We start from the raw sequence: 14,708 nt of genomic DNA on the forward strand, positions 1-14,708 counted from the left end.
GTGTACCTACATGAAAATTTAAGATTTGAAGGATATTCGAAAACTGCCGATAAAATATGAAATAATTAGCAACTCAATAAATATGACAAAAAAAGTAGTCACAGTGACAAATCGTGTCACATCTTGAAATCATGAGAAAATCTTATAAAGACGATCATGAAAACAATGTTAAATTTTATACAGACATATCCACTTACACGGATAGTTATAGAATTTTCAAAGATGTACAGGCTGAAAGATTCAGGAATAGAAGAGAAAATACGGAAAAACCAAAGCTCAAAAGACTGCCAATGACTTCTATTGATTTGGAAACTTTTACACCCTTGAAACATAAAATTCCTTTAGGTCTGATGATAGTTCCTAATGAAGTGACCAGAGGAAATCCTCAAGCACCTATTCAGCACATCGTGAGCTTTTTTCAAACTTCATTAATGCTATTTTTGGTTTCTTGTACCTCTAACGTACACTTCTGTAATTCAAAACAGTTTTGAAATTATTATTTCAAAATTATAAATTTATTTTCATGAAACTAAATGTCCTATATTGTATACTAACCTAAACATACTCAACTTAATTTTCCTAAACTCAAGTGTTCTAAACTAAATTTCCTATACTGAATTATCTTGACCTAGACAAAATTTTTCTGATTGAAACAGTCCTAGACTAAATTTTATCCTAGTCTGAATTTCTTTATCAAAGTAGTTTAATCTCCATTGTTTTTGAAGCCTTTAACATTCGAATACTATCATAAAGTTTGAATTCATTCATTTTTAGGAGATACCAGAAGATAGCAGGAAAAAGGAAGTGATAAAAACAAGACCACGAATTTGCCAAACACCCCAGGTTAGCTTAGATAATGTTTCTGATCCAGAGATCAGAAAAAATATTTTAAACTACATATATACTACCGAGCTCCAACAAAGCCAAAGTGATTTCTTGAGGATGGTTGGGTCAAAATATAGAGAGGTGCCAGAGAATGTTTTGGAACATGAGAAATTCTTGGTAAATCATCGGATTATAGAAATTTATATTTTCAAAAGATCTTTCGAATCTTTGTTTTATAATATAGCTATTTAGGACTTCCCTTGATATGTATTGATAGATCTCAAATTTTTTAGAGTAATTCGAATAAACATTGCTTCACGGTGCAATTTAGGCCAAAACCTCTTCTTCAAGCAATGATGACACCAGAAAAAAATTCGAAAGCGAGAGAATGGGAGCATGAAAGAGCAAAACGAGGAATCTCTGTGTCCACTGAGCACTTTTGGAAACACAATGAACCCAAGTAGGTTTTAATTTTAATTCAAAAATTATTTTGATTAATATTTTTTTCTGAATTCAAATTTAGTGGTTTTTGGATTAAAATTATTTATGATCTTCTTTTAGGTTATTGAAATTAATCTTTCTTCCATCTCATTTTTTCTTGTTTCCTGTATTAGGTATTTTTGTCATTATGCATGCATGTAGTCAATCATTATTGTCATTATGTATGTATGTATTCAATCAATTTTCAGTTTTTCATGAAATATTATCTCAACAGAAAAATATTCTGAAAGTATTAATCAATTCATCGATTTTTTTAAGATTTGGACCAACTTATTCAGAATTAAATGAATTGGTGAAAAAAGAAACAGTAAATGAAATAAGTGACCTAATTAATAATGATCAATTGGAAATACAATATGACAAAACATGTCAGGGATATACAGGATTTAAATCCAGTGTGCCTGTTGGTATGGGGCTCCGGAAGGAAGAAAAACCTCACCATCATCCTTTTCGTTCAACATATCAAGAAGCTTTCAATTGGAAATGTCGACCAAAGGATGATTCCAAAACTATTTCATAGAAAATTAGGATAACACAACATTGTTAATATGCATATATTCGTTTATTTTCATTGTCAGACAATGATTATTTATAAGACAAATAATTTTATGTATAAATGTAACTATTTTCCCTTATACAAGTATAAATATATTTCCCAATAAAATTATATTTAGATCAACAATTTTTTCAAATAAAATATAAATGTTGAATGCAACAAAATACAATACTATTCTAAAATAACTTTCATATATTGATAGATTATCACAAATATTTTGACCATCAAATTATTTTAATCATTTAAGTCTTCAAAGTAAGGAAAGATATGCCAATCCTAATTTAATAACTACCCTCCTCAACTCAAGTAGAAAAAATTTGAGACATTTTAAAAACATGAATAGTTTTAATCAATATAATTCACAATATTCAAAAATGATTTTAATGATATTCTTCTTTAAGACTAGGTTCTGATTACAGAAATAACAAATGAAATAAATTAATCTGAAACTTAATATGTGAAGATTACAACTGAATCAGTGAATAAAATTCTTTTTTTGATGTTTGAAATTATGGAGGAATTCAATGAATAGATATTGCTTTGTACTAAACTTAATTCCAGAATTTCATGAAAACTATCACTTTAATACTGAACTCTATAAAAATAAAATCAAATCAAATTTAAAAAAACAGAAGCATTTTTAACTGAAGGAAAAAGTTCATCAATAATTCCTATTTGAAAGCCTATTGTTCATACGAGCCTGTCAAGCAGATTATAAATATAGGATATTGAATCTCAATATATTGTTTTGAATTCTTTATATTATAGAACCAAAATCTAGTATTCATATTATAATTATGCTATTAAAATTGATAGACTGAGGTGTTTCTATTTTCTGCACTGAAACACCACAAAGGACAAAACAATGATAAAATAACAATAAAAATAAATAAAACAACGGTATAACAAATCCACAAATAATCATTCTAAAAATAGAAACTTTCAATTAGAAAATAAATATACTATGGCCTGAACTGCCTTTATTCTGACTTGTTCATTTTCATCAGACATCAAATTCATCAATCTAAACGAAACTGTATCGATTGAAACCTTACTTTTATTTTCATCGTTGAGCGTCGAGTACAGTAATCCGGCAACCAGAGCAGCATTTCCTCTTATTTCTACCCAAGGACTCTTGAAGTATGATAAGCTTGTCATCACCAACAGGGGAAAATATTCTTGAAGTTCATCCGACTGAAATATCATCGAATTTTTATGAAAACCTTATGAACTTTTTTTTAGATCTGAAGCGTTTTTTTTGGGAAACCTAAAAAATTATATTTTCGGTGTGCCACAAGGTACAATTCTTGGAGCTGTACTATTCCTAATATTCATAAACGACTTAGCAAATTTCTTAAATGTGATATTTTAATCTTTATATCATATTTTATTGGTCTATAACTTATTTTTAATAATTTCATTTACTTATCTGTGCAATTTCTTTCTCTATTTGACTATTTTATATACTTATGTATCCAGCATATATTCATTTATTCAAAGACATAAACTAATCCCAATTTGTCTAGAATTCCATAAAATTGGATCTGACAGTTTATAAAGAAAACATTCAAGAGATTTTTGTTCATTTTCGAGAGTACATTTATGTTATTCTTTTCCTCAAATATTCTATAGACGTTTTTCTGATATAAGTGCATAGATTACAATTAATAGTTTTATAATACATCTATTCCATAGAGTAATAAATATCTTGATTACTCTGAGATCTATTAAAAACCATCAATCTAATGTCAAGAATGCATCAAAATTGCAACTAACTGAAATTATTCCCAATAAAATAATTGCAAATGATATAAAATCACAGAGTTCCAACTGAATTTCAATAGAGGTTCCTCAATTTACTGGATTCGTCAAAAGGTAATTAATGTTCAATAGAAAACTCACCATTACTTTGACCAAATCTCTCATGAAGTTGTAATAGTTCAAATTAGCATCATCGATCAAGTGTTCTTGAATCATTGTGTTAGTCTTCGGCCCCTCCAAATATGAACTTATCTGCCTCAATGTGTATTTGCAAGCCTACAATATCGACATTATCATACGAATAATTAATTTGATCAAATTTATTCACCTTGACAACATATTGATCCGGATCGCACAAATGCAACAATAAAGTTATAAGGTTTCCGTGAATTTGTTCCCTGAAAGCCTCGATGTTAGAATCTGTATTGATAGATCCTGTTAAATCCCCCAATAAACGAAAAGATGCTCTTCTCAATTGGACTTCTTCCTGTCCCAATAGTGGCTTTATTCTTACTGCTGCAGTAACTTGGCATGAACTGAATTTGTGACCTTCCAACGTTGTCAATAGTTTGGAGAAACTATGTAACCCCTCAAGAATGAGAGCACCTTCACTTCTAAAAAAAAATATGAAAATGTATATGTAAATAATTTCACATCATCGATTTATTATTTAATAGTAATAGTGTTTCATTATATTCGAGGTTAGGTTAGGTATTTTGTAGAGTACTGTCTCATTATATTCGGAGGTTATAATACAATGTTGTTTTAAATTCTCTTATAATAGGTTAGTTTACTTCTGCTCTCATTATCAACTTATTTGTTTCAGATAATAATGCAGTTGAAAAACAGGTTGATATTTGTTGTAATTTCAATACTTTTTCAACTAAAGCATTCAAATGGAAAACTATTAGTGAGAAAAGAAGTCCTTAATGAAATGTTATTCACCGATCAAGATACAGTAATAAAAAATACCGTTTATAATATTGGCAATAGAAGGGTTGACAACATAACATTGTACGACTTATTGCCAGAATATTTTTCAGTTGTGGCAGGTCAGTCGAAAATTGATATAAGCAAATTAGAACCTGATGAGATCCTGACTCACTTGATTGTAGTAAGGCCAACAATTTCGGGAATGTTATCTTTAAGTGAAGCGCAAGTGAAGTATATTGTTGACAACACACAGATACTATCCCACAGTACAAAGATCGAAGGACTTATTGTTCAGTCGGAAAAGTTGTACTACAAAATGTTTTCATATAATAAGAAAAATTGGTTTAGAGCGATGACATTTGTGGCAATGAGTATTTTTATGCCTTTTATACTTTGGAAATCTACAGAAAGAGACTTTCAGATGTATATGATCAAATGATATGTCATTTAATTGAATTTATATCTGCACAAGAAGTTATTTGGCAGATTTATCAAATACCAAGTTTATCCAACATGGCGTCAGTGACGTCATTTGGAAGTATAAACAATTAAGGCCTTATAAGAAAGCATTTGTGTTCATTATTAGTTAGTATATTCATTCATTAAGATCAATTTTATGCATGTAATTCAAATATTATTATTTGATAGTATTTCATTTATCCATAACACAATGTTTCAATGTATGGGGAAAAGAACATAAAAACGTTTTTGCGACATGGATGCGACGCTGGAGGATGCAACCACCTGGCACCCAGTAAAATCAAAGCTTGTGACATTCAATCATAAAATCAAAATCAATTTCCCATATATCAACATAAACAACAACAAGAATCAATAAAGTTTGTTTTCTCTCTAGTATTTCATTATAAAGATTACTTTCATCATTACAATTCCTTTGAGGTTAGAATAATGTATAAGGAAAACTAATCTGTTTGAGCTCTCAAAAGAACTAGCATATTTCATTGTAGAAAATGTATAAATTCACAGCAAAAACGTTTAAGGCAAATGACAAACGTATTTACTTCAAATTGACGTCACCGTAAGTTCGCCCAATCCGATTCGTTTCACATTGAGTGATGGTAGGTATGAATTATTCAAGATTTAAAATTTATTTTGCATATTCAATAACTCTTTTTGTCATATCGAAGTCTAATCTATGAAGACGTCACCAAATGGGACAATACTTTTTATAATGTAAAATAGCATTATATCAAGCAATCTCAAAGTTTTTTCAAAAACTTACCCCACATGATTGTAGTCTAAACTGCTCATCAGCACACTCAAAATAGGTTTACAATGCCTGCTGATCAGTTCGGGTTTCAAAAACTCGATGGCATAACCTAAACCTTGCAAGCCGATCTGTTTTACTAAGCAACTTTGATCCATCTGGACATCCATTATCATTTCCAGTAAGTTTTCGGCAAGCATAGCCTGATCGTTGACTTTCTGCCTGAACAAATACGTGAAGAAAGCGACAACTGCAACTCTTTGCGGTTCCAAATCCGCCCTTATGTAAGGGCCTAAGGATGCAACCAACCACGTTATATATTGGGGGTTATCTTGGCAAATATTTTCCACCAACATCGAAATAATATCAAGGAACCAAGGGAACTTTTCGCTGGTTTCTGCCTGGGAGAAACTCAAAAGATTGTTGGCCATTTGTTTGTAATCACAGCACAGCAGGAATAACCGGAACGTTTCCAAGGCTATCTTTGCGGGGCTCATTTTATAAGCCTCCCGGTTTATAACAAAGTATTTGTCTTTTTTATCGGTGACTTCTTTCATCGCAGGAGCTGCTGTTCCAATGTAAGAAGCTAAGGTGATAAGTAGAATGCTAAAGAGATCTGGGAATTGTTGAATGCAAATTTCTTTCAGTTGAGCGTTCTTGAATATTTCATGAAGGGCACATACAACCTGAAGGGGTGCTAGGCTTGCAATTTTCATATCCGATTTACCGTGTTCATCAAACAGTGGTGTGTTCTTCATGATTTTCTTGAACTGATCCAACAAATTTTGAGTTAGGGTGTTATCAGTAGATATCATCGACCAGCAATCACAAATAGACCTGAAAATTTGATCAATAAAGCGTCGAAAAAATTTGGACAGGAATTTGGACGGAATACACTTGCCAAAAGTCTCACACATCAATGAAAATAATAACAATAGAGATAATTTTAGTATTTTCGAATTTAAGTTGTTGTAATATCAGGATATAAAAAGCTGTTTCACAAATTTTTCAAATTCTCTCAATTCATTCAGTTTTTTTTAATATTTAATAAAATTTTTTGCATGTATTTAATGAAATATTTTTTGTTGAATTATTGTCCGAATAGCATATTATAACTTGTAACACTGATGAAAGCCCAAAACTTTAGAGGTTATGTGTAATACTCACTGTTCAAATGGTAAGGGTTGCTGAAGTAAGATGGCGCTGACAATCTTCGAATGATGTGACGCAGCGCTCTGTACCGCCCTAAGAGCAGAGGTTCTAGTAGCAACACATTTAATATTCCTGATTTGACCCAAAATTTTCTGAACTATAGTAGTTATATGATTCTGTAATTCCATCCCTTTAGATTTCAAGGTTAAGTTTAGAATAATACCACTGCCATTTGAGCTAGACGATTCACAATCAATAAGAGCATCGATCAAACCCTCTACGAAATGGATTAATTGAAAAGAAGGAATGTTTGTGCATAAAATGTTGGACAAATCCGTTGTGAGGCTGTACAACAATTTTGGATCACGTTGGTCAATCTGCTGTTGTATGTACTGCATAGAGTTACTCAGAATTTTGTCGTGATCTCGCATATGCCCTTCATAACGGGAGGCTATGCAAAGAATGAGACAGAGATTCTCCACAGCCACCTGAAATGATATTAGTAATACTTACTAACAATTCATTGTCCACTCATTGCATAATTTTTCAAATTTACTACGAAAAAGTTTACGCAACCTATGGGTAATTATCGAAATGAAATATTAACAAAACAATATAATCATAACAAAAATAATAATTAAAATAGCAATGATTGTAATACAATATATAGTTGATGGACATTCCACATTTGCGCATGCTCAACGCTCACCCTATGTCTAGAAGAGATTAAATTCTCATGAGGGCTTCTCTGACCCAAACCGGATACCCAAAACCGTATTTCATTAAAATCTGATAAGAATTTTAGCAGTTAATGTTATTTTGAATGGTGTAAAATGAATTTTGCGAGTGCAAACTTCAAAATACAATGTTTCATTCCAAAAATGATCTAAAAGTTCACTCTACTTTTGGTAAGCACGGAAGCAACAGACGATGTTCAAATTTTTTACCCAACTTGTTTAAATATTGAATATTTGAATATGTTTTCTTGAGTACTCACCTTACGAATGTTAGTCACGGAATCAGTACATCTAGGGACAATCCTCGACAATAATAACCCAGTTTGAGTAAAATTATTAGGACAATCATACGCAAACTTCATATTATCTAAGTACGTTTGCAGAGCTATTCTGAGAGTTTCACAAGCAGGTAGTCTTTGTTCAGCCTTTTTCTTACTGAGCCAGTGTTCCAAAAGTGTAACAATCTCATCCAGAGTCTCTGGAGACAGATTCAGCATCAACAACTCCTGAACCAACTGATTCAATTTCGTAAAACTAGGTGTTATAAAAGGAACTAATTTTGAGGTGCCATAATATTGATCGGGCTCCTCTTCATTTATTCTGCAATAAATCGCCGAGGCATTATATACACTATCGAAGCATAATTTAAGAAGTCTTATTCTCTCATCTGATTCCAGAGTTGGGGGTAGTTGGACTAGAGAAGTTATAACAGGCAGTATAATCGGAAATAATTCAATGTAATCGGAACCGTTGTGTAAATGAATTTCAGACGAAACCACCTTCAGAATTGCTTGCCTACATTTCAAATGAATATGTAGTGTGTTACGATTCGGATGCATCGCATCCGCTACACTTCCGATTGTCTTGATGCATGCTTTACGAATGTAGAAATCTTTGCAATTGGCCAGTTCAGTCACAACGAAATCCAATATTTCAGATTCGATTATTTTCAACAGTTTCTCTGAAGGTGCTTCGTTACAAACCTCTGCGTAACTGCATATTATCGTATAACGCAGTCTTTCTCTTCCCAAGTCCTGGTTTTTGTCTTTCATGAATGGTATTTGGAATAACTTCATCTTTTTATTTGCCAAGTCTTTTCTTATGATGGAAATCTTGTCCAAGACAAGTTGAAGATGATTCTTAGAAATAATTCCAATGGCTTCAGCACACGCATGGAGTTCAGAGTAATCAGTCAATTTAACATTTGCCAGGATTTTATCCAAACTTTGTATGACTATATCTTTATCTTTAATGTGACAGAGCAACAGTGCTATGCACTTGAGGAGGAAGTGTTTTTCAGTTATTTTCACTGGCTGATCTCCACCCATCAACCTGAAATAAGCCAGATTAAAATGAAAAAAAAAAGAAAACGTTCTATAATTTAATATATAGATTTTTATTAGTTTGCAAAACTAAAGCACTTTTAGGTAATCGTGAAGCTCCTTCTTGACCGACAATAGTGAAACTCATCAATTTTGGAAATTAGGATTTTTTTTTTTTTTTTTTTTTTTTATTTATTTATTAACCCAAAGGGATCATGAGTGATCCATAACAGGCATATTATATAACATAGCAATAGTAACAATAACAATTCCAACAACTAAACAATTTCTCAATAAATCAAATATTATTCTGTCTTCTTTGGAACAATTGATCTTTCACTTTACTTGTGAACACCTTGATAGTATCTGAGCCCGTGATGTTGTTTGTCAATTCATTAAACCAGGTGGCAGCTTGATAAGTTATTTTCCTCCTAGGAATGTTTCTGGCAGTTGGCAATATGTAGATGTTATGTCTGGATCTTGTATGGTGGGTATGCACATCACTGGCATATCTAAGATTAATGCCAGTATCCACTAAGTTGTTTTTAATTTTGTAAATTAATTTTTTATGAGCATCATTGGAAGATATTGATGTGAACGACGTTTATTTACGACAAGGCTTGAAGAACCTCTGATTGCTCACTAATAAGACATTCAATAGATCCACACGGGATAGCTTCAAGACGCCAAATCAGTTAAGGGGAATTTCAGATGCTTTTCTCAACAGAGCATAACACTTTTTCCCTTCATGATGATTTCGTTAAAATATATGAATCAAAAGAAATTTTATCGAGCAACATTAATTTTAAGACATTGATTAAGACTGCTCCAATTTACCCAAACAAATACAACAATAACTCACCCTAAATTATAAAGTAACAGCTGATCTCTAGCAGTGTTCAGAAGACTTTGGAAGCATTTCTCATCGCTGATCGCATCCAGCAACAAATTGAAAAAATCAAAGACCAAATCTTGCCATTCGTTATCATTAAAATTATCGTAATTCTGTTCCAAGTACTTCATCAACTGTGGAATTTTGGAGTCCCACACTGCTTCGTGATTCTTCAACTTGCAGGGACTCATCTGTTTGAAAAAATTCAAAATAAAGGTTCCCCTGAATCCCGGTAGAGGGATGGCCAATAAAACCATACACCTGACAAATGCGCCTTCGCAAATGGGTGGTGACTCTTTTCTAGCGGCCAAATGTGTCAGACATCTCAGTATCACGACAATGGCGTTGTCATAATTGGGACTGAGGAACGATTTCATCAGAAGATTCCATAAAGTTTCTTCTAATTCAACAACTGAAGTACTGAGCATGCATAAAGTGTTGTCTGCAGATCTTTGAAGATCGTCTAACTCTTGCAAGTCAATATCGTTATTCTTTTGCACATTATGTGAACAGCACAGTTTTAAGATGAATTCCATATATTTTTCAGCGCCATCTGGATTCATATCTGTAAATTTTTCATCTAGTTGAAGTTGGGGAAATTCAGAATTCAATTATTATATTAATTGTATGGGGATAGGACTTAACATTTTTGGGGTAAGATCGGAATCTGAATATTTTGGTTAAGTTTATTAAGGGTGAAAGTTTCTTTGAATATTCTGGAATTTTGTCTAAATGAAATAATTGACAGAAATACCCATCTGATCTAACTGGAATTTAAAATCAGTAGCAGAGCAGTGAAACCAATATTATTAAATAAATAAATGAATATTAAATTTGATAATTAATTGAATAAAAAATATAAAAAATAATAATTTCAAATAAAGAAGCATGGAAACTTATCCATATATATATAATTAAATTAATCAAATATAATTAATTAAATCGTAACAAAAAATATAAGCAGGTTTTTTTTTGATCTGATAATCTTCTGAATCATTCAAATCAAATAAAAAATAACAAAAAAAAATGGGATAAAATAAAGAAAGGAAATTAAGCCTCGATATATATACAAATAAATTAATTTTTGTAATTGGATAACCATCTGAATCATTTGATAAATAAAGAAAATAGCAAAAAAAAAAGAAGTAAAACTTATCCATACATAAATTGAATCAATTACCTTTATTTAGGAGGATGCCTTTTGAAGCGAATGCTACAATGATTTTCAGTAAAGCCTTTTTCACCTTGATATTAGATTCGTATAGAACATCATTAAAATGTTTCATAATATCTTTCAACCTTCTCTCCACTAGCTGATTGTTGGAATATGATGTTAAATGGGTTATAATGAGAAGACCCTTCACTTTTTCCCTATCGTTATTGTTTTTAAGTTGACCTACCAGTTGATCGATAACATTATCGGTAAAATACAAAGCTAAGCATTCATAGCAACGTAAAACTTCTGAGTGTGTTTTCAAGGAATCTGGTTTGGCATAATCCGGTGATGTACAAAGAAGATCACTCATGTTCTGCATTATGTTACCTAACAAAGGTTCCACCAAGGTTCCATCAACTGTTGTAGCTTTCTTGATCACAGATTCTAAACATTTAGTTACATAGTAAGCGTCCACTTGCTTTTTGTACAAAACTAACAGAGTTTGAAGTTGTTTAACTGTGTGCTCTGATACTTTATCTACATCCAAAAGGGGAAATATTGCTGTTACAGCAGTCAGAATGTTTTGGACTGTTTTGTTATCTCTAGATTGTAACCAGGTATTAGTAAGTACTTCATAAATAGTTGCAAGTTCAGATTGAAAATTTTCCCATGTGATGGAATTATCTGGCACTTGGTTTATGTTGGCAACATATTCTACAAGAGCGTCACTGAAACTTCCAAATGCTGAAAAACATCTCTAATAAATGATCAAAAACAATAAAAACTATCAACAGAGTATTTTTAAGATGCTTATAAAAATCAACTTCAAAACATATCATACCACAGTAATGAAATGAAGTACAGTGACTTAAACAGTAACAAAAACACAGTGGCGACAATATGTTCAAATTCAGCCTAAAAATGGCGAATGGGGCGGGGCTTAACGATAGAACTTAGGAATATGATTGACTGAACTGAACTGACACTTCATCAAAATTAAAATTATTGGTCCTGATAGATTCGTATATAGAACAAATGTATTCAACGGAAGAATACCTACTACAGCGACTTAATAAAATGGGCCTCACATTTTGACTAAATCCCAAAAATCAGGTTAACCCGAATGTAAACAAAAAGTCGACATATTCAGGCTCAGAAACCTTCAGCCAATCAAAAACGAGACCACTCGTGTCGTCACTGTGTTTTATTAAGTCACTGTAAAATGAAGCAACCGTCAGCACCATCTATGAATGAATAGAACAACCTTTATCTTCTCCAAAAAAATTTTCTTACCAAAGGCAAAGGCTTGTCTCTGAACCTCATTTTTTATGCTATTCAATAGGGGTATCATAATTGTGAATATATCTTTGAGATATGGAACCACTCCTGTGGCATTAACACTGGCTAAGGATCCTAAAGTATAAGGTATCATGTAATGTGGCATAGATCCAGTCTCTAATCTTACCATCAATTTATCTAAAACCTATGCAATTATTTCAGGATGAATTTTTTCCATTCAAAAATTCAATATCTAATTGGTTAATGTAAGATGAAAATCAATTCACCTGTATATGATGTTTTCTGCCAATAGCAACAAGAACATTGCAGGCAGGATCCTGAACAACATCTACTGCTATATTTCTGGTTAACACTTCTAGACAAAAGTCAGTTAATGAAAGTATGGTGTCCCCATCAATAGCAATAATGTGTTCTGTGCAAATACTCTGCATTATGTTTAAAACGTGGGCAATTTGGTCACTCATGGTGGAAGATCTTTTGCAAAAATTTTTGGAACAGTTCAGTACATGATTTGGATGGTTTTCTGCCAACTTCTTCAAGGAAGTTGCAGCTGTTTCGGCTACTAAAGAATTTTTATCAGCTAATACCTCTAGTATCATTCCTATGGCCACTGCAATACATACATTTTCATTAGCATTCATTCAATTCAAAAAATGGAATTCAGATACCCTGTATTTGAGATTGGCCATCGTTTTTGGAGGCTGTAGGTTGAATCATTTTGATACAAGTTTACACAATCACAATAAAAACTGGACGTTTTTGAAAATTACATCCCTACTTCCAGGAAAACAAACTCATTTTGTCAAAATGACAAATTTGTCAGTCAGGTGACAAGTATGTATCTGCTATATATCAACTTGTATCTTTGGACGTTCCACCTATTCTCAGGACGATAATTTACATTAATTAATTGAAAATAAAACAATAGGAGCAGCTGCTTTGGTGTTTATCCGTTTCTCACGAAAAAACCTTCCATTCCGGACACCGGTCTGCCAGCAGTACAACGTCAATGTCATTGTCAAACATACCAGCGAACAGCTGATAAATGACAGTACAAAATTCTTCATCTCTTACCAGTTAAAATAGGATTGATGATTTTCAATTTTTGTGGCAATAATAACATGAATGATAGTTGACAATGATGGAACAGAATTGTGAAATTGGAGAAAACGGTAGTAAAATTTCAAATTCATCTGAAGAAAATGGTTCTCAAAAAAGTGATAAGGATATTCTCCCTTCAGAAAGCAAAATTCAAAAAACCGAAGAACAAGGGGACAAAGAAACTTCAGAAAATGGTCAGGGGACTGAGGAACTTATAGAAATTAAAATAATTTACAGCAAAAAGAAATACGATGTGCAAATATCTCAAGATGCCACAGTTGCCACTCTGAAAAAACAACTACAGGGTTTATTAGGTGTACCAGATTCCATGCAAAAATTAATGTTTAAAGGTTTGCTTCAAGACAATCAGACATTGAAAAGTGCGGGAGTTGTAAAGGGAACTAAAATTATGTTAGTAGGATCAACTTTGAAAGATGTCTTAGCTGTGTCTTCTGTTAGCAAACAAGATTTGGCCGAAGCTGAAAAAGCAAGTACTACAAAAGAGCCTTTATGCAAACAGAAACTACATAAAAAAATAATAGATAAAGGTGTACCAGATGATATTTTGCCAGGTATTAAAAATGTAAAAGAGAAGTTACCGTCAGCTCCTTTGTCTGGTATGTTAAATAAACATGGGGGAAAAGTGAGACTTACCTTTAAATTAGAACAAGACCAAATATGGCTAAGCACTAAGGAACGAACTGAAAAATTACCAATGACATCTATTAAAAACGTTATTTCTGAAAGTATTGAAGGGCATGAAGAATATCATATAATGGGTTTACAATTAGGTCCAACTGAGGCATCACGGTATTGGATCTATTGGGTACCTGCTCAATACATAGATGCAATTAAGGATGCTGTCTTAGGAAAATGGCAGTATTTCTAACTTTTTCAAGTCAATATTTGACATATTTACAAGTATTTATTTGTGTTGAATTTGATTGGATATACAAATTGGTTCTCTTGCATTTTCATTTTTAAATTTTGTATGTAGTTCTTTCTGAAAATATCAGCAATAGAAAACAATTATTTTGCCTGGTCATGTTCACAACCCTTTTTGAAAATAAATGATTTCTATACATATAAATGTTTAATTTCATGTTATCCAATTTACAGATAATGTATCCATTTCAAAAGGATATGATAAATAATTTTGTGATAACTATTATTATTTATCTTATTTGAGATAAAACCATTTATTAAATTGATTTTTCGAAAAATCACAGGATTATCATTTTTTGA

At 32.0% G+C, this 14,708-nt stretch overlaps 3 protein-coding genes and 1 long non-coding RNA gene across 4 annotated transcripts; 3 read left to right on the forward strand and 1 right to left on the reverse strand.

The window, feature by feature from the left end:
- The first annotated feature begins 85 nt into the window (after positions 1–85).
- On the forward strand, positions 86–2,905 carry LOC123678586. Its single transcript, XM_045615712.1, has 4 exons — positions 86–407; positions 775–1,002; positions 1,119–1,285; positions 1,585–2,905. Exons 1-4 carry the CDS (start codon positions 132–134, stop codon positions 1,844–1,846), a joined length of 933 nt encoding a protein of 310 aa, XP_045471668.1. The 5' UTR covers positions 86–131; the 3' UTR covers positions 1,847–2,905.
- LOC123678585 (maestro heat-like repeat-containing protein family member 1) lies at positions 2,526–13,172 on the reverse strand. Its single transcript, XM_045615711.1, has 11 exons — positions 13,031–13,172; positions 12,629–12,972; positions 12,357–12,546; positions 11,088–11,807; positions 9,878–10,472; positions 7,954–9,025; positions 6,972–7,444; positions 5,820–6,641; positions 3,972–4,257; positions 3,785–3,919; positions 2,526–3,076 (listed from the first exon to the last, which is right to left on the reverse strand). The coding sequence occupies exons 1-11, from the start codon at positions 13,077–13,079 to the stop codon at positions 2,825–2,827; spliced, it is 4,938 nt and encodes a 1,645-aa protein (XP_045471667.1). The 5' UTR covers positions 13,080–13,172; the 3' UTR covers positions 2,526–2,824.
- LOC123678589 lies at positions 3,085–5,432 on the forward strand. The gene is made up of 2 exons (XR_006747279.1): positions 3,085–3,757; positions 4,470–5,432. It is a non-coding gene; the product is annotated as an uncharacterized LOC123678589 (long non-coding RNA).
- A 176-nt stretch (positions 13,173–13,348) lies between the features above and the next one.
- Positions 13,349–14,547, forward strand: LOC123678588 (ubiquitin domain-containing protein UBFD1-like). The gene has a single exon (XM_045615714.1). The coding sequence runs from the start codon at positions 13,501–13,503 to the stop codon at positions 14,350–14,352; it is 852 nt and encodes a 283-aa protein (XP_045471670.1). The 5' UTR covers positions 13,349–13,500; the 3' UTR covers positions 14,353–14,547.
- The last annotated feature ends 161 nt before the right edge of the window (positions 14,548–14,708 follow it).

This window comes from Harmonia axyridis, chromosome 4, assembly GCF_914767665.1.
Source record: "Harmonia axyridis chromosome 4, icHarAxyr1.1, whole genome shotgun sequence".
Taxonomy (NCBI): Eukaryota; Metazoa; Arthropoda; class Insecta; order Coleoptera; family Coccinellidae; genus Harmonia; species Harmonia axyridis.